Source organism: Ranitomeya variabilis, chromosome 2 (genome assembly GCF_051348905.1).
Source record: "Ranitomeya variabilis isolate aRanVar5 chromosome 2, aRanVar5.hap1, whole genome shotgun sequence".
NCBI classification, from domain to species: domain Eukaryota; kingdom Metazoa; phylum Chordata; class Amphibia; order Anura; family Dendrobatidae; genus Ranitomeya; species Ranitomeya variabilis.
The window spans coordinates 148,383,000-148,403,864 of NC_135233.1; the positions used below are offsets into that span (position 1 = coordinate 148,383,000).

Below are 20,865 nucleotides of genomic sequence, written 5' to 3' on the forward strand. Positions count from 1 at the left end.
AGACATGAACATAATAACACAATGTAACATGATTAATATCATTATATTGAGAATGACAGTTGATCCAGTGCCGGCAGACAGAAGATGGCCCCTGTGCAAGAACAGTATTTGGGCCACTCTTTGTGTCTGTGAGAAAAGCCATTTGCCGCTTTGGAGCTGTAAGTGGCCATCTTACCTCTTGGGCCCCTGTGTGGCTGCACTGGTTACACAAATGGTATTGCCGCCCCTGAGTTCATCTATAATATAATTGCATATAAAATCATTAACAATCAATTACCCAGAAAGATGCAGCAGTTATCCAAACTCCAACAGGTGTCAATCAAAATTTTTTTTTAGCAAAAATATTAGCAAAAAAATGTAAGTAAATATAAGATTTGTGGCTGATGGAGAGAGCACCCGAGTTAGATAAAGCACAGAATCGTCAATTTTCATATAATATAAAGAAAAAATATATAGGGGAATATTTATCATGCTATAGGTGCCAGAATCTTGGCGTAATTTACTCAAAAAAAACCTGTCTTTATTGACTTGCACCATATTTATGATATGTGGTAGACTCTTTTTTTATGACTTGTCAGACTGCTGGACATGTCCTCTCTGAAAGGGATGTGCCTTATGGGAAAAGCGGTGTGACTTAACGTACAACACAATGCGCAAAAATCTGCTCTAAAGTTGTGGCTCACATGTCTGGCACGCCGTACGCTAGTTACTAGGTGCTGTACACCATATTATTATGCAAATGATATTTTTCTCAGATTTTCCTAAATGGTCGGTGCAAATGAGTCAGTCTAATATAAGTAATCACCCTTTAGAGTATACATCGAATTTTATTGAAGAAACCTCCCAATGATAACAGTATAATCTCCAAAATGAATAAAAACTCAAAATGCACTGTTCCAAATTATTAGGCACAGTAGAATTTCTAAACATTTGATATGTTTTAAAGAACTGAAAATGCTCATTTGTGGAATTTGTAGCATTAGGAGGTCACATTCACTGAACAAAAAGCTATTTAACTCCAAAAACATCCTAACAGGCCAAGTTACATCTTAACATAGGAACCCTTCTTTGATGTCACCTTCACAATTCTTGCATCCATTGAACTTGTGAGTTTTTGAAGAGTTTCTGCTTGTATTTCTTTGCATGAAGTCAGAATAGCCTCCCAGAGATGCTATTTTGATGTGAACTGCCTCCCACCCTCATAGATCTTTTGCTTGATGATACTCCAAAGGTTCCCTATAGGGTTGAGGTCAGGGGAAGATGGTGGCCACACCATGAGTTTATCTCCTTTTATGCCCATAGCAGCCAATGAATCAGAGGTATTCTTTGCAGCATTAGATGGTGCACTGTCCTGCATGAAGATGATTTTGCTCCTTTCTGCTTTTTATACCATGGAAGAAAGTTGTCAGTCAGAAACTATTTACTTTGCAGAGGTCATTTTCATACCTTCAGGAACTTTAAAGGGGCCTTCCAGCTGTTTCCCCATGATTCCGGCCCAAAACATGACTCCTCCACCTTCTTGCTGACTTCGCAGCCTTATTGGGACATGGTGGCCATCCACCAACCATCCACTACTCCATCCATCTGGACCATCTAGGGTTGATTGACACTCATCAGTAAACAAGACTGTTTGAAAATTAGTCTTCATGTATGCCTGCGCCCTCTGCAACTGTTTCTACTTGTGAACACTGTTTAGGGGTGGCCGAATAGTAGGTTTATGCACCACAACAAGCCTTTGAAGGATCCTACACTTTGAGGGTCGAGGGACTCCAGACGCACCAGCAGCTTCGAATAACTGCTGCTTTGTAATGGTATTTTGGCAGCTGCTCTCTTAATCCAATGCATTTGTCTGGCAGAAACCTTCCTCATTATGCCTTTATCTGCATGAACTCTGTCTTTGCTCTGTTTCAGTCACAAATCTCTTCAGAGTATGATGATCACTCGGGAAATATCTAATTTTTTCATACCTTGTCCAAGGCATTGCACACTATTTAACGCTTTTCAGCAGCAGAGAGATCCTTCTTATTTCCCATATTGCTTGAAACCTGTGGCCTGCTTAATAATGTGGAACATCATTTTTAAGTAGTTTTCCTTTAACTAGAATCTCCTGGAAAACTAATTATCACATGTGTTTAAGATTGATTTCAGTGATCCATTGAGCCCTGAGACACAATACCATCCACGAGTTTATTTGAAAAACAAAACAATTAAATCTTTATGACACTTAAATCCAATTTGCATAATAATTTGGAACACAGTGCATATGTGCTTTGGATATTTATTAAACTACATGAATCACTGATAAATTTATCACATTTTAAGACTGTATAGTCTACGTTTGCATGGTCTAAGCAATAGACACTTTTGATATCTATGCTTCACTGTTCTTAGTATAGACAAAAACAGAGAAAATATAAAATGGAAATCTACAGCGTACTATTATATTTTGAGAAAGTAGAAACTTTGCGCATTGTAAAAATTCCAAAACAGCACTTTACACTTTCTGGCACCTTCTTACAATTTTGTATCAAAGTCTAACAATATGTTAAAGTTACATGAATACTTTATCTGTGTGAATATGCGTCTGACTCTAACAAAGCCAGAGATGAACAATGACTCCAACATTTGAAAGCACAAGATGTACAGACTACATTACTTATTTATGTTTATGTTTTCGGTCACATATCACAAAAACTAATTTAAAGGGAGGGTGAGAAATATTTGTTTTTTTGTTTTGTTTTTTACTGCAGCCTACAAAAAGACATGTTGTGAAAATCAGTAACCCTATTAATAGAAAATATATGCAATCCACATGCCAGTAAATAAACAGCCCTTTCAGATGACTTTTCAGAATAACCTGTTGGTTGCGTACCTAAGGGATAGCACTATTTATGGCCATTATATGAGTTATATCCCACAGGCTCTACTTAATAAAACCTGAAACAGCTTCTTTTTGCTTATTCTGCCTATCTGTCTCCCAGGTCCATCCACCTACCCTCTTCCTATATTTCTATAGGCAGCAGCTGTCATTTGATCCCTCATTGAAGACAAACATGTAGACAGATTTGAGCAGTTTTAAAGAATGAATGGTTAGTGCAGAAGAGAAGTGAAAAAAGAAACATTTTTTTGTAAGATATATTACAAAGTTTCTTATCTGTGCTTGGACAATTGGCTAAAGTGTAGTTCCTCGTTATGACGCTGGGAGATTAGATGATACTGCGGGTGATCAGATATTCTGTACGTCTTATGATGATCTTTAATAGAAAAAGATATCCTCTCCCTAAGTATGGCAAACAGAAGGTTAAATGATTGCTAAAAGGGGTGGTAACACTAAAAACATTTCTGTACCCCCTCCCCTGCCTCCGGTGACTGGGGATGCCCAGGGCCAGCTACGCCACTGCTGCCTCTTTAAAGCCATAAGGTTGTAGACGGCGGATTAATGGATTTGGCGTATTTTAGGCCAGCACATTGTTCATCACCAGTCCTCATGAATCAGGGCCATTGAATTGTCTAATAACTTCCATAATTTACACTCTCTTGCTGTTACTACACAGCTTTGACGCATTCTCCAGATTGTATGGGAGAATGACTTCTAGAGCCTAGTAATCCGGTATCTCTTGTCTTTTCCATTTCGATGTAGCCTCCTGTGGTTGTTAAGGATGAAACCTCCTGTGATTTACTATCAGCAAACGAGCATTTGGTCGGCAGTGAGGTATGTGAAACTGTTCTTGCCGCGGATTTAAGCTGATACTTCGGGAAACTTATTTGAAATTTGTTAGGTTTAAAATCTATAATAATAATTTAGTTGTATTCTGATATTGTCATCTTACCGCTCAGCTCATGAGATGGATCATTAGCGAGGTCAGTGCTGTCTGGAGAATCTCTAATGAAAATGTGACAGATAATGAAGCCACATCCGCAGAACCACCAGTGGTAACATGGAAGCCATGGGAACACATCTACGCTCTCTGTAAAGCTGGAAAAGGACACGTGCCTCTGTACAACAGCTATGGGAAATACATTGTGAAACTGTATTGGATGGTAAGTCATTGAAGGCACGCTCTGAAAGTTCTCTGGTCTACCTGGTACTGTATGCCATACATATATGTCTTTATTTCTCTACCAAGTCATAGTTGCACAGAGCAGTTGACTATCAGGCATGAGACACCTAGTCCTGTAGTGATAATCTCCTGCTGATAAAATGCTGATTTTTTTTAAACAGATCGCAAGAATCAGACTCTTATTCCCCACACCATGCTATTATCAGATTACATAGTAAAAACCTACAGACAGCTCTCCTTAAATATTAGACTTGCAGGTAATCTTTGGCAGTATAGGTGATAAACCATTAATCACTGATAAGTTCATGAAATGTCCCATTAGTTGGAGCCATCGTAGATTGTGACTTTCGCCCACTTCTGTTGCATGTTATTGTTTCGTTTCTTCCTGACGTTCGTTTTGTGCGTCTGCATGCCGTATTTAATTTGTGAATCCCCTTTTAATAATACATTTTGCAGATGTGCTTGAGAGACAAATTAAAGCTTTAGTGCAATGGTTTAGAATAAATAGTACGTTGCGGATTCACTCGGCAATGATATTTCTATATACAGAAGTACAAGGGGCACAGTCGGAAGTTAAGTGAGCGGAGTACCAAATTAGGGCCGATTATCAGTGGCTGTCACATGAAGCGTGCCTGCGTGGGGCCTAAGCTGCAATCTTGGTGCCTTCTCTTCATTTAAGCCTTCAATGATTCTTCTCGGCCCACGGCACGAATACAATGGAAGTGTTTTGTGTAGGCGAGAAGGATCACTTGCCCTGAATCATCGTTCATTCCTGCTCGGGGTTTTCATTACTGTGCTCTTTCTGCTTTATTCTCAGGGGTGTTGGAGAAAAATTGTCGTGGATGATACTCTACCGTTCAGCGAAGATGACAAGTTGCTGCTCCCCGCCTCGGCCGCTGAAGCTGAATTATGGCCAATGCTGCTGGCCAAGGCTATCATTAAGCTTGCCAGTGTAGAGTATGGCACATTTACCTTTCTTTTGATTCATATTTTATTCGCTTTGTTGGTGTTCCGTGTCATCACTCCCCTGGGAATTCTTCTCCTTCAATCCCACTGTAGAGATTTTTTATTTCTAGCTCTTGCTACGTAACCAGTGATTCTTATGCACTGCTGTCATAGATAACAACATAACAAAAGCAAATTACATTTCAGGATTTATGAAAAAAGATAAAATCCTATGTTCCCGATGTCATGTTACCCCTCATAAATCCCTTGTAACGCCACATTTCAATTTTGGGATCCATATTCTAAAAAGGAAAATCAACTAGATTATTCCTTGAGATTGAGGATCCCTCTTATAATGAGAAGTTAGAAGAATTGAGCATTTCGGTAACGTAAAAGTGCGCCCCAGAGGCGATCTCATTCTCTTGTATAATTACAGAGGGCTGACACATGATTTATTCCTTCCAAAGAACTTATAAAGGAATCTGGGACAGTCATTGCATATGGTGGAAAGGTCATTCCAACAGCCACGTAGGGAAGGATTCTTTGCAGTTAGAGTAGTCAGACTGTGGGATGCCCTACCAAATGGCAGGTATTACACCATGGGTCTCAAACTCAACAGGGTGTATAGGCCGCATATAAAAAAAATTTTTATTTGGGGGGCCGCATTCCTTGAAGGACATAGTGACATTTTTACACTTTATTTCAGTTGAATGTGTACCATTGGACGCACATTCAGTTGAAATGTATTGCCACACAGAGACTCTGCACAGTAATACCAATGCAAGCCGCCGGCCAATCAGAGGCCAGCAGCTGACATCTGCATGCTGGCGCATGACAGCAGAGGTGTATCTAGGTTTTCTGGCACTCGGGGCAAGAACTCAGTTCGGTGCCCCTCCCCCCAAGCACATATGGGATGTGTACACTTAGTCACGTGCTGACGAGCTGCTCTTCCTAATTCATTGTTCAGTGAAAAACAGTGAAGCAGGAATAGAAGCTCGTTCTCACGTGAACGTAAGTAAGAAAATCGCATGAGTGACGCGGCCATTTGATGACTGCTGGAACCTGCAGAGCTGAATGCTGACAGTGAGGATATTACAGGCTGTTAGGGTTAGCATGCTACAGGGCTTCATTTTATAATTACAGGGCTCGTCCAGGTTGAAGATGAAAGTCTTCAGTCACCATAGATGACAGCAGCTTCTGAGTTCTCACAGTGCATGCACTGCACGCTTTTAGGATTCTCATTTGCACAAGTATGTGATTTGTATACTTCTGGTCACATTCTGACTAGACGTGCCTGGAATTGCGCAATTCATAGTCATTGAGGGAGGCCACACATGTCTAGTCGGCACGTGACTGTATGTATGCAAATCGCCAACAGCTAGCACAGAGAACTGCCAACTCCCAGTCCAGGGGGCAGCAGGTCAGCTGATATACAACACTGTTGTCGGCGGCCCCCTGGACCAGGCAGGGATATCCAAGGGGTCTACAGTGCCTGAGGGCCACATGAAGCAGCCTCAGGGGCCCTGTGTGGCCCACGGGTCGCATGTTTCAGACCCCTGCACTACACCAATATTTAAAAAGGTAGAAAAACTGTTGGAACAAACGCACATAAGACCATGGGGTGATTCCCTTTTGGGTGCAGGTTGTGTGCAGACACAACTCCTATGATCACCTGATGATACCAGCTGCCGCTGCCTCGTGGCTGGGGATGATCTCCTCCAGGATAGCTGACCTGTTTGGATAGTAACACGATATCAGGCTGCGCTGCTGTAATAAAGAATCCTTGGGACCAAGATAAGTTGAACGGTTTTTATTTCCACAATGCGTTTCAACGCTAAACTAACGTCTTTTTCAAGTGAAAAAAACAATTGCATATTTAATATGGGGATGGATACTTTCCTCATAACAAATAGCATTGTAGGCTATAAATAATCTCTTGATACATAATATATACTTCATTTTCTGGAAAAATTTCTAGGGTGCCAACACTTTCGGTCATGACTGTAATTGATTGAGGAAGGTTGAAGCAACAGATGGAACAAATTTAACTAAATTGTTTAAAATAAACATTTCCCTGTATTTTGCCATAAATGACCTTCTTATATTTAGTGCTTATACTGCTCATTTTCCACCACTGACCACATACAGTGCTAGAACCTGCAGTATATGCAGGACACCGCAGGCCTTAGGTGTAATGATGCCTAATGCAGCAACCTGAAAGTCTTTTCATATGAGATATGTATAACACAACACACATCACTGATTGAAGCTTTCTGTGTACACTGTGCATAGGCAGAAAGCTTCCAATCAGTAATGGGGTGGTGTGATACAGAGCTCATGAATATGAAGTACTGCCTGGCAGCAGGTTTGCTAATCATTTAGTGATAATCTCCTGCTGATAAAACACTGATTTTATCAAACACTGATTTAATCAAGACTACAGTAAGTGACACAATCGCTGAAATCTGCAAAATCCTTGTGACAGATTCAGCTTTTACAGTCAGAAAAGATTGCTAAACACTGATAACAAATTCCATTTAAAGGGAACACAACAGCAGAATGTAACCCAATGAGCGAACATTTTCAACTCATAAATAAATTGATATATTAAGGTAAAGTCAGGGATAGAGTATCCCAAAAAGCCAAGCCAGAATACTGCTCAGAGAACTGTAATCATCAACATGATATGGCCACTTAGATATTAGGTAAATTACCTGTGTGAGGCTGATGATGGTTGAATAATTGAGCCATCATCTATCGCTTGGCTTGCGAGCCCCCATCATAGTCACCATCAGCACGGTGGCTCAGTGGTTAGCATTGCAGCGCTGGAGTCCTGGGTTCAAATCCCACCAAGGACAACATCTGCAAGGAGTTTGTATGTTCTCTCCGTGTTTCTGTGGGTTTCTGTTATGATCTGGTGGCCTAAGAGCAGCATGAGACGTACTCTGGAGAAGGTGGTACCTGTACTGACCGCAGACCCTGAACTTAACACCGCAACTAGAAGTAGCCGTAGAATGTACCTAGCGCTCCCTAGACATCTCGACACAGCCGGAGGACTAATTACCCCTAGAGGTAGAAAAGGGAAAACTATCTTGCCTCAGAGAAAATCCCCAAAGGAGAGACAGCCCCCCACAAATATTGACTGTGAGAGGAGAGGGAAAAAACATACACAGACTGAAATGAGAATTTAGCAAAGGAGACCACTTCTAGCTAAATAGAAAGGATAGGACAGAGTACTATGCGGTCAGTATTAAAACACTAGAAAATATCCACCACAGAAAACACAAAATCTCCACAGCTAACTAAAGATATGGAGGGTATATCTGCATCTCCAGAGATACCAGCTTGGCTAAACAAATCCTTATACAGACCAAGCTGGACAAGACAAAACATGGAAAAGAACTGAACAATAAGGCCACAGCATGTGGACAGCAAAAATCAAGGCCAGAACTTATCTTTGTTGAAATGAACTGCAAAGCAGAAGAGACCAGACAGGGATGTGAATCCTCCAGGAACAATGGACAACTGGCACTGACTAAAGGGTGAAGCAAGACTAAATAGCTCAGTCAAAATTGCAAAAAGTGAACACACCTGATAAATGCTGCGATTCAGAGACAGCAGCGCTACCACTTACAACCACCGGAGGGAGCCCAAGAGCAGAATTCACAACAGTACCCCCCCTTTGAGGAGGGGTCACTGAACCCTCACCAGAGCCCCCAGGCCGATCCGGACGAGCCAAATGAAAGGCACGAACCAAATCATCAGCATGAACATCGGAGGCAACAACCCAAGAATTATCCTCCTGGCCATAACCCCTCCATTTGACAAGATACTGAAGCTTCCGCCTCGAAAAACGAGAATCCAAAATCTTCTCAACCACATACTCCAACTCCCCATCAATCAACACCGGGGCAGGAGGATCAACAGAGGGAACAACGGGCACCACATATTTCTGCAGCAAAGATCTATGAAAAACATTATGGATGGAAAAAGAGGCTGGAAGGGCCAAACGAAAAGACACTGGATTGATAATCTCAGAAATCCTATAAGGGCCAATAAACCGAGGCTTAAACTTAGGGGAAGAAACCTTCATAGGGACATGACGGGAAGACAACCAGACCAAATCCCCAACCCAAAGCCGGGAACCAACACACCGACGACGGTTAGCAAAACGCTGAGCCCCCTCCTGAGACAACACCAAATTGTCAACAACATGAGCCCAAATTTGCTGCAACCTGTCAACCACAGAGTCCACCCCAGGACAATCAGAAGGCTCAACCTGCCCCGAAGGAAAACGAGGATGAAAACCAGAGTTACAAAAGAAGGGTGAAACCAAGGTAGCAGAACTAGCCCGATTATTAAGGGCAAACTCGGCCAATGGCAAAAAAGCCACCCAATCATCCTGATCAGCAGACACAAAGCATCTCAAATAAGTTTCCAAAGTCTGATTAGTTCGCTCGGTTTGGCCATTTGTCTGAGGATGAAATGCGGAAGAAAAAGACAAATCAATGCGCAGCCTAGCACAAAAGGCCCGCCAAAACCTAGAAACAAACTGGGAACCTCTATCGGACACAATATTCTCTGGAATGCCATGCAAACGAACCACATGCTGAAAAAACATCGGAACCAAATCAGAAGAGGAAGGCAATTTAGGCAAAGGTACCAAATGAACCATTTTAGAAAACCGGTCACAAACCACCCAGATAACTGACATCCTCTGGGAAACCGGAAGATCCGAAATAAAATCCATAGAAATATGCGTCCAAGGCCTCTCAGGGACCGGCAAAGGCAAAAGCAACCCACTAGCGCGGGAACAGCAAGGCTTGGCCCACGCACAAGTCCCACAGGACTGCACAAAAGAACGCACATCCCGTGACAAAGAAGGCCACCAAAAGGACCTACCAACCAAATCTCTGGTACCAAAAATCCAAGGATGACCAGCTAACACAGAACAATGAACCTCCGAAATCACTTTACTAGTCCATCTGTCAGGAACAAACAATTTCCCCACTGGACAGCGGTCAGGTTTATCAGCCTGAAATTCCTGAAGAACCCGTCGTAAATCAGGGGAGATGGCAGAAAGAATCACCCCTTCCTTCAGAATACCGACCGGCTCAAGGACCCCAGGAGAATCAGGCAAAAAGCTCCTAGAGAGGGCATCAGCCTTAACATTCTTAGAACCCGGAAGATACGAGACCACAAAATCAAAACGGTAGAAAAACAGGGACCATCGGGCCTGTCTAGGATTCAGCCGTTTGGCAGACTCGAGATAAATCAGATTCTTATGATCGGTCAAGACCACAATACGGTGCTTGGCCCCCTAAAGCCAATGTCGCCACTCCTCAAATGCCCACTTCATAGCCAACCACTCACGATTGCCGACATCATAATTGCGTTCCGCAGGCGAAAACTTTCGAAAAAAGAAGGCACACGGTTTCATCAAGGAACCATCAGAATTCCTCTGAGACAAAACGGCCCCTGCCCCAATCTCAGAAGCATCAACCTCAACCTGAAAAGGAAGAGAAACATCCGGCTGACGCAACACAGGGGCAGAAGTAAATCGGCGTTTAAGCTCCTGAAAGGCAGAAACAGCCGCAGTGGACCAATTCGTCACATCAGCACCTTTCTTCGTCAAATCGGTCAGGGGTTTAACCACACTGGAGAAGTTGGCAATGAAACGGCGATAAAAATTAGCAAAGCCCAAAAATTTCTGAAGGCTCTTCACGGATGTGGGCTGGATCCAATCATGAATAGCCTGAACCTTAACCGGATCCATTTCTATAGATGAGGGAGAAAAAATGAAGCCCAAAAAATAAATCTTCTGTACTCCAAAGAGGCACTTAGACCCCTTCACAAACAAGGCATTATCACGAAGGATCTGAAATACCATCCTGACTTGTTTCACATGAGACTCCCAATCATCTGAAAAAATCAAAATATCATCCAAATATACAATCATGAATTTATCAAGATAATTCCGAAATATATCATGCATGAAGGACTGAAACACAGATGGAGCATTAGAGAGTCCAAATGGCATCACAAGGTATTCAAAATGGCCTTTGGGCGTATTAAACGCAGTTTTCTATTCATCACCCTGCTTAATACGAACAAGATTATATGCCCCTCGAAGGTCAATCTTAGTAAACCAACTAGCCCCCTTAATCCTAGCAAACAGATCAGAAAGCAAAGGCAAAGGGTATTGGAATTTGACCGTGATCTTATTCAAGAGGCGATAATCAATACAGGGTCTCAAGGAGCCATCTTTTTTGGCAACAAAAAAAAAACCTGCTCCCAATGGTGAAGAAGATGGCCGATTATGCCCCTTCTCCAAGGACTCCTTAACATAGCTCCGCATGGCGGTATGTTCTGGCACAGACAGGTTAAAAAGTCGGCCCTTAGGGAACTTACTGCCTGGAATCAAATCAATAGCACAATCACAGTCCCTATGCAGTGGAAGGGAACTGGACTTGGGCTCATTGAATACATCCTGGAAATCTGACAAAAACTCAGGAATTTCAGAAGAGGGGGAGGAGGCAATTGACATCAAAAGAACGTCACCATGAACCCCCTGACAACCCCAACTAGTCACAGACATAGATTTCCAATCTAATACCGGATTATGCACCTGTAACCATGGGAAACCCAGCACAATAGCATCATGCAAATTATGCAACACCAGAAAACGACAATCTTTCTGATGGGCTGGCGCCATGCACATGGTCAGCTGTGTCCAAAACTGAGGTTTATTTTTAGCCAACGGTGTAGCATCAATGCCCCTCAAAGGAATAGGACTCTGCAAAGGCTGCAAGGGGAAACCACAACGTCTGGCATATTCTGTCCATTAAGTTTAGAGCGGCGCCTGAATCCACAAATGCCATGACAGAAAATGACGATATTGAGCAGATCAGGGTCACAGATAACAGAAATTTAGGTTGTACAGTACTGATGGTAACAGAACTAGCGATTCTCTTGGTACGCTTAGGGCAATCAGAAATAACATGAGCAGAATCGCCGCAGTAAAAACACAACCTATTCTGACGTCTGAATCCTTGTCGTTCAGCTCTAGACACAATCCTATCACACTGCATAGGCTCAGGACTCCGCTCGGAAGACAATGCCATAGTGTGCACAACTCTGCGCTCGCGCAAGCGCCGATCAATCTGAATGGCCAGAGACATAGAATGACTCAGACCAGCAGGCGTGGGGAACCCCACCATAACATCTTTAACGAATTCAGAAAGACCCTTTCTGAAGATTGCCGCCAAGGCATCCTCATTCCATTTAGTCAGTACAGACCATTTTCTAAACTTCTGGCAATATGATTCTGCCGCTTCTTGACCCTGAAACAGGGCCAACAAGGTCTTCTCAGCATGATCCACTGAATTAGGTTCGTCATACAATAACCCAAGTGCCTGAAAAAAGGTGTCTACATTAAGCAACGCCAGATTCCGAGGTTCCAGGGCAAATGCCCAATCCTGGGGGTCACCACGCAGCAGAGATATAACAATTTTAACCTGCTGGATGGGATCACCAGAGGAACGGGGTTTCAGAGCAAAAAACAGTTTACAGTTATTTTTAAAGCTCAGAAATTTGGACCTATCCCCAAAAAACAAATTAGGAGTTGGAATTCTAGGCTCTAAAACCGGAGTCTGAACGATATAATCGGAAATACCCTGTACTCTAGCAGCAAATTGATCCACACGAGAAGCCAATCCCTGAACATCCATACCAGCGCCGAACTCCTGAGCCACCCAGAGGTAAAGAGGGAAGAGAAAAAAAAAAAAACACAACAGACTACAGAAAAAAAAATGGCTCAGCACTTTCCTTCCCTTCTTCTGAGATGCGGTTAACTCATTGTTGGCCAGTTGTACTGTTATGATCTGGTGGCCTAAGAGCAGCATGAGACGTACTCTGGAGAAGGTGGTACCTGTACTGACCGCAGACCCTGAACTTAACACCGCAACTAGAAGTAGCCGTGGAATGTACCTAGCGCTCCCTAGACATCTCGACACAGCCGGAGGACTAATTACCCCTAAAGGTAGAAAAGGGAAAACTATCTTGCCTCAGAGAAAATCCCCAAAGGATACACAGCCCCCCACAAATATTGACTGTGAGAGGAGAGGGAAAAAACATACCCAGACTGAAATGAGAATTTAGCAAAGGAGGCTACTTCTAGCTAAATAGAAAGGATAGGACAGAGTACTATGCGGTCAGTATTAAAACACTAGAAAATATCCACCACAGAAAACACAAAATCTCCACAGCTAACTAAAGATATGGAGGGTATATCTGCATCTCCAGAGATACCAGCTTGGCTAAACAAATCCTTATACAGACCAAGCTGGACAAGACAAAAACATGGAAAAGAACTGAACAATAAGGCCACAGCATGTGGACAGCAAAAATCAAGGCCAGAACTTATCTTTGTTGAAATGAACTGCAAAGCAGAAGAGACCAGACAGGGATGTGAATCCTCCAGGAACAATGGACAACTGGCACTGACTAAAGGGTGAAGCAAGACTAAATAGCCCAGTCAAAATTGCAAAAAGTGAACACACCTGATAAATGCTGCGATTCAGAGACAGCAGCACTACCACTTACAACCACCGGAGGGAGCCCAAGAGCAGAATTCACAACAGGTTTCCTCTGGGTTCTGCGGTTTCCTCCCACATTCCAAAGACATACTGATAGGGAATTTAGATTGTGAGTCCCATTGGGGACAGTGATGATAATGTGTGCAACCTGTAAAGCGCTGCGGAATATGTTAGCGCTATATAAAAATAAAGATTATTATTTTTAAGGAGTTTTCACCTCCTGTCATTGAATATAATTGTAAGGGGGTCACTTATTCACTGTACAGTATGATCCTTGCCTTTATACTTAATATGTCATGTGGATATCTTGATAATTAAAACAATATTAAATAGCTGATTTTACAATTAGGCTGGGAACTTTTCCTTAACATTTGGCTCCTAGAAATCAGCTTTAAATATCGAGTGCAACGCTGTATTTAGTTAATAGGGGTACATATAAGCAAAAAATAATAATAATGCAGCAGTCAGATTCTATTTTTTAGTATTTAGTAGTAGATTTCCCTTTTCAATGCTCTGGGACCGGCCAGACGATGGCTTTGCACCGAGAAAAGTAATACACGTAAGTGATGTCATCTGATCATGGGCAGACAATATCTGTAAAGTACAGGGGAGGCAATGCTCATGATAAGCAGAATAAAAGGAGAGAGGTGTAAAAAGGGATTTGGGTTTTATTTTACAAAATGTAAGATGTCTAATTTCTTTTTTGGCGATGACATGATTATCAAGATCAAGCTGTAGTACAGAAGTGTCAATATTCAATCAACACTTCTTTTTTTTGACCCCATTGAAAAGTGCATTACATTGACCAGGTCTTCAATGTTATAGCGTCCAAAGTGTGGAGGAAACAGCAGTTGCCTTGGAGATTATAGTTCTCTTGACAACTGCATTGTCAGCTATTCACCCACCCGGTCAGGGTACAGATGTTAAGCTAAAAGAGCAATATACAAGAGAGTAGTTTGTTATATAAGCAGCTTTAATAGTCTCCCCATTCCCCCCCACCAGCCTCCCCTGTAAAGTTCTTATTGACTCTGCTGCTTGAATTTGACAATATTGTTAACTAGTGTTTTTCCTTTGGATTTTGGAGGTATTAATGGAGATTAATATTTATTTTTATTCAATTCATTCCAGAATTGTATCTAAGTAAGCATCCTTGAGGGAAAATAATAATAAAATATAGATAGTATTGGTAGGAACAAATACTGCTGCTAGGGGGAGAGAGAATACTGGAGGGGAGGGTAGTGATTAAAATAGAAGAGAGGACAATAGAGATACAGGGGTACACAGATGAGAACACTGGAGATATGGAAGATATTAGACTCAGGGATGGTATGTGATGATACTGGAGGCGTGAGATGATACCGGGAGGGATGATACTGGAGGCGTGAGATGTTACCGGGTGGGATGATACTGGAGGCGTGAGATGTTACCAGGTGGGATGATACTGGAGGAGAGAGATGTTACCGGGTGGGATGATACTGGAGGCGTGAGATGTTACCGGGTGGGATGATACTGGAGGCGTGAGATGTTACCAGGTGGGATGATACTGGAGGAGAGAGATGTTACCGGGTAGGATGATACTGGAGGCGTGAGATGTTACCGGGTGGGATGATACTGGAGGCGTGAGATGTTACCGGATGGGATGATACTGGAGGCGTGAGATGTTACCAGGTGGGATGATACTGGAGGCGTGAGATGTTACCAGGTGGGATGATACTGGAGGAGAGAGATGTTACCAGGTGGGATGATACTGGAGGAGTGAGATGTTACCAGGTGGGATGGTACTGGAGGAGTGAGATGTTACCAGGTGGGATGGTACTGGAGGGTATAAAAAGAGATATAGGAAAAGAAGCAGCGGAAAGACATTGTAAACAGCTGAGTAAAAATGTTACATGGGATGGTAAAGAGTTGATATTAGGGAAGAGAAAATGCTCAGAGTGTCAGATGATATTGTGTAGATGATATTGGAGGAATGTGAGAGATGATGCCGGATGTATAATATTTGGGTAAAATGACAGATGATTTTGGTAAGGGAGATGATACCTTAGGGAAAATGGTACTCGGGCAGGTTTTGGCTGTGGAAATAATACCTAGGGAAGTAGTAGAATTTTTACCTGGGAGAGGAGGGAGAAGTGATACCTGTCATACTCAAAAAGTAGATCTTGTGTGTGGGGAGGCGAGAACATGACACCTTGTGGTCAATACTTGGAGTGAGAAGGGAGAGTTGATACCTAAGGGGGTTTAAACCAACAGAAGGAGAGGTAGATAATTTCTTGAATATATAGGGTGAAATGGTATCTTTTATTGGGTGGAATGCCTTCTGGGTCGGAGATGATACCTGGGTGGGAGTGTTGATCCTAAGTGAAGAAGAGAGAAAAAGCACATGTTTGGATGTGGGAGTTTATTAGTAAATTGTACTGAGTAGGAGAAACAATCCTTAGATGATCCGAAGCCAATGAGATCTTCATTTTATAGAAAATCAAGATTCGGGATAGACCGAAGAAGTATAACTACAGAATTAATGTTTCCACGGTTTGCTTTGTAGTCTATTAACATAGAATTTATGGGTCTGAAAAGGAGCAGCATATAAAAAACTATGGAAAATAGGAGAACTAGTTGCTAAGTCACTTAATTTTTAATTTTAACTTAATTTGGATGATTATGAAAAGCTATAAATACTTCTGTGGTAATAATCCAGGAGGTTGGGAGCAGTGGTGACTGGCACCACAAGGTCAGTTTCAGCTGTAATTTGTTGCTCCAACTGTAACTGGGGGCCTAAAGTGACAAACATTGTCAGCTGTTTGCGGTCACCTGGTTACTGAGCATGTATGCAATAAAACAAAATTCTTACTGATCTGTACGCCTTCCATCATTTTCCTCATTGATTTCAGTCTCGCCCATGCTACTTCTGTAGTGTCACCTTCGTGTCTGCTTGGATTAATAAAGGAGACGTCACCCCTTACTCATATGCCCAATCCTTTTTTTCTATTTAATTTAAGTGGATGGATTAGGAATATTGCAATTAATATAACTACAATTTAACAAGACAGACACATCTCTATGATATATATTCAGTGCAAATGTAGTTACATCCTAAATCATGCTTCTTTTTTTTTTTTACAAAGTACCAATGGATTTGCAAAGCTGGAGCTTGGAGAGTTTACTGTTCTGCATGCACTAACTGGATGGCTACCAGAGGTTATACCTCTACAGTAAGTTAATGTGCACGCTTTTTCTCTACCATAAGATTATATTAATGGCTCTGCCAGCAATACACACTAAAATGTTGGGAAATGCTTCTGACTTATACGACAGATATAACCATATACTATATTGGACAAGAAATACGCCAAATAAATATCCTTTGGGCATACAGTTTAGGACTGGCCCACAGGAGAACAGGTAAATCCCCCGGTGGGCCCCTCACAGTAGTTGCACAGTACCAGACAGAGGCAGCATCTCAGAATTCAGATACAAACTGTTATTATTATGTAGAAGAATAGGTAAATGTGTGATGAAGGTGATGTAATATCTGCTCCCCAGTCTGACACTGCTGACATATATCTGCTCGGTATATGTTGGCATTAGTTTTGAAATGTTTTTGAAATCATTGTCCACTATGCTTTCATTGAAAAAGTGCACCCCATAAAGAAATGTAGACGGCTTGACCTATGTTCTTTGTACGATGGGAGACACTGGCAGATGATTACATACAACAGCAGACACCTTAAAGGAGTATACAGGATCAGATTATAATTCAGTAGCGTCCATTGGGCGCCATCAAGGTCCATGTGGCGACAGATCAGGCAAGGTGTTGTGATGTCCGTTACAGACAGAAGTCACAATACAAATGTGAACAGTATCCTTGCCTGTTGCTGTACTCTCCTGCTTGTGGGTAGGTTTCCCACTGTAATTCTATGGTCCAGGTCCATTACCACCACTATTATAGCATAAGTAGATTGCCAGGAATAAGCATTAGTGATGAGCGAATATACTCGTTACTCGAGATTTCTCGAGCACGCTCGGGGGTCCTCCGAGTATTTTTTAGTGCTCGGAGATTTCGATTTTCTCGCCGCAGCTGAATGATTTACATCTGATAGCCAGCATAAGTACATGTGGGGGTTGCCTGGTTGCTAGGGAATCCCCACATGTACTTATGCTGGTTAACAGATGTAAATCATTCAGCTGCGGCAAGAAAATCAAAATCTCCGAGCACTAAAAAATACTCGGAGGACCATCGAGCATGCTCGAGAAATCTCGAGTAACGAGTATATTCGCTCATCACTAATAAGCATGCATTCATTTATCATTAAACTCTACTGAATATTTATCTTTTATATGGAAGCTATTAATACATTTGCTTGCAGTACTGTGACTAATTACATACCATTTTATATCGCTATATCGATATTCCTCCTGATCTCCCATGATATACCTGTGTACTCCATGCGTGGACATGTCCTGAAGGAGGAGAGCTGAATAAGGCTGTGTACCCACAATTAGTTTTTTGGTGATTTTTTGACGCTGCAAATTTTTACCCCGTCAGAAACGCAGCATCTTACAGTTCCAGCAAAGTGGATGAGATTTATAGATATCTCCTGCCCACTGCGCTTCTTTTTTATTCAGTGTAACCTGACCTGTGGTGCATATTTCAAATCCACAATAAATCTTTTTCTTTTACGGGTACGATGAGTTACCTGTGCAGATTTCCCCCCATATAATTGCATTAGGCTATGTTCCCACAATGATCTTTTGGTGCCTTTTTTACGTTGAAGAATTTCTCCACCCATTATTTAGATTAGGTAACTTGCATTTTTTCATTGCGTTTTTGACCTGTGTGGTTTTTGTCCCTGTTTGGTGTGTCATTCACTAAATAAAACTGGCGCACCAAAAGTAAGCATGAATGTGTTTTTTACCTGCAGATTTTCCGCATCTAATGTAATTCTATGGGGAAAATCCGCACAGAAAACTCAGTGTACCCGCAGGAGAAATTGACATGTTGTAGATCTGAAAAGCGCACCGCAGGTCAGTTTATGCTGTGTAAATAAGAAGCACAGTGAGCATGAAAAAAATTCTGGTGCCAGCAAAATGCATAAATCTTATTGTCTTTATTCCATAACAAACAATTAAACATCCATGATGATAGATGAAGACTACCTCAGATGCATGTATTGCTCTTGATCACTGAAATCCCTTCCACTTTGCTGGAAATATAAGACGCTACGTTTTAGATGCAGGGAAAACACGCAGTGTCACGAAAGGTAATAAAGGCTCATCATGGGAATGTAACCTTAGATGCGGAAAATCTGCAGGTAAAAAATGTACTAAAAATCCATGTAATAAATACCTCAGTAATTGTAAGCCAAAACTAGGAGTGAAATAATCAGAAAAAAGGATAATAGAAACTCGTCACCACTTCTGCATTTTTCACCCACTTCCGGTTTTAGATTCGAAATAATGAGGTAAAAAGCTGACCAAATACACAACATGTGCACGAGACCTAAGAGTGCATTTACACTGAAAGGTTATTGCAAACGAGCATTCCTAGGAAGGTTTGCTTCACGATAGTCTTGCAATATTAACATGCTTCCACCCAATGAACAAGAAGAATGCTTGTTCCCTGGGTGAAATTATCTTTTGTGCTTCATAAAAGATCATGATTCTCGGCAACACATGCTTCTGTGTAAATAGGATTTGTGCTGCCAAGAGCAATCGCAGCCTATGCAACCATCGTGCATCATTAACTATAGTCTGCCTGTGTAAACAGGATATTAACCACTTCACCTGGGTCTGCAGAAGACTTCTGTGCCTGTGATTGTGAACCTCCTATGAATGCCGGCCTGTAGCTCCGCCCCCTGCATTTCATTCATTCCCCAGTTGTTTACAGCCGGGAGTGGCCACATTAGCAGCGTTCCCGGTTGTAAACTATTTAACCCCTTGAGATAGATTTACAGCATGGAACTTGACTGTATGGTGGACAGGTATGGAATATTGTTGCTTTTTTATTTTGGAATTTTTTACAGGAGAACGAGCGCTTTGCTTGGATTGAGAGTGCAATAAGGAAATTAAAAACCTGTGTGTTTCATTATTTCATTAAAATACTTTTTTCTTAGTGTGTGTGTTTTATTAGCTCTTTCACAACTGTGGAATTAGTAATGGATAGGTAATAATAACAATAATAATAATTTTATTTATATAGCGCCAACATATTCCGCAGCGCTTTACAAATTATAGAGGGGATTTGTACAGACAATAGACATTACAGCATAACAAAAATCACAGTTCAAAATAGATACCCAGAGGAATGAGTACCCTGCTCACAAGCTTACAATCTATAGGAAAAAGGGAGACATGAGAGATGGATGATAACAATTGCTTTCCTTGTCTGGACCAGCCATAGTGTAAGCATCGGGTGTTCATGTAAAGCTGCATGAACCAGTTAACAGCCTAAGTATGTAACAGTACAGACACAGAGGGCTATTAACTGCATGAAATGTATAAGAACATGATGTAAGGAACCTGATTAAGGTTTAAAGGGAACCTGTCACCCCGTTTTTTCGGTATGAGATAAAAATACTGTTAAATAGGGCCTGAGCTGAGCATTACAATAGTGTAGTTTGTGTACCCCGATTCCCCACCTATGCTGCCGAAATACGTTACCAAAGTAGTCGTTTTCGCCTGTCAATCAGGCTGGTCTGGTCAAAAGGGCGTGTTGTCTTCCCCCAGATTTTGCGTAGTTTTCCGTTGGTGGCGTAGTGGTGTGCGCATGCCCAAGGTCCCGAATCCTCTGCCAGGGGATTTAAAAGAGCGCACTGTTCGTTATTTCATTGGTGATCGGTGAGCGCGGCCATCTTCCTTTGGCCGCGCGTGCGCAGAAGCGGCGCTCTGCTGGCCGCGGCTTCAGGAAAATGGCCGCCGCGATATCCATCTGCGCACGCGCGGCATCCCACGGCCATTTTCCTGAAGCCGCGGCCAGCAGAGCGCCGCTTCTGCGCACGCGCGGCCAAAGGAAGATGGCCGCGCCCACCGATCACCAATGAAATAACGAACAGCGCGCTCTTTTAAATCCCCTGGCAGAGGATTCGGGACCTTGGGCATGCGCACACCACTACGCCACCAACGGAAAACTACGCAAAATCTGGGGGAAGACAACACGCCCTTTTGACCAGACCAGCCTGATTGACAGGCGAAAACGACTACTTTGGTAACGTATTTCAGCAGCATAGGTGGGGAATCGGGGTACACAAACTACACTATTGTAATGC

General features: G+C 42.2%; 1 protein-coding gene across 2 annotated transcripts in view; it reads left to right on the forward strand.

Annotated features, from left to right (window-relative positions):
- Positions 1-20,865, forward strand: part of ADGB (androglobin) — a 509,594-nt gene that overhangs the window by 81,522 nt on the left and 407,207 nt on the right. For both annotated transcript variants that reach the window (XM_077283074.1, XM_077283075.1), the window contains exons 4-7: positions 3,641-3,712; positions 3,838-4,041; positions 4,879-5,018; positions 16,726-16,812. In XM_077283074.1, coding sequence (XP_077139189.1) covers positions 3,641-3,712; positions 3,838-4,041; positions 4,879-5,018; positions 16,726-16,812 — 503 coding nt within the window. The remainder of the gene's footprint in view (positions 1-3,640; positions 3,713-3,837; positions 4,042-4,878; positions 5,019-16,725; positions 16,813-20,865) is intronic.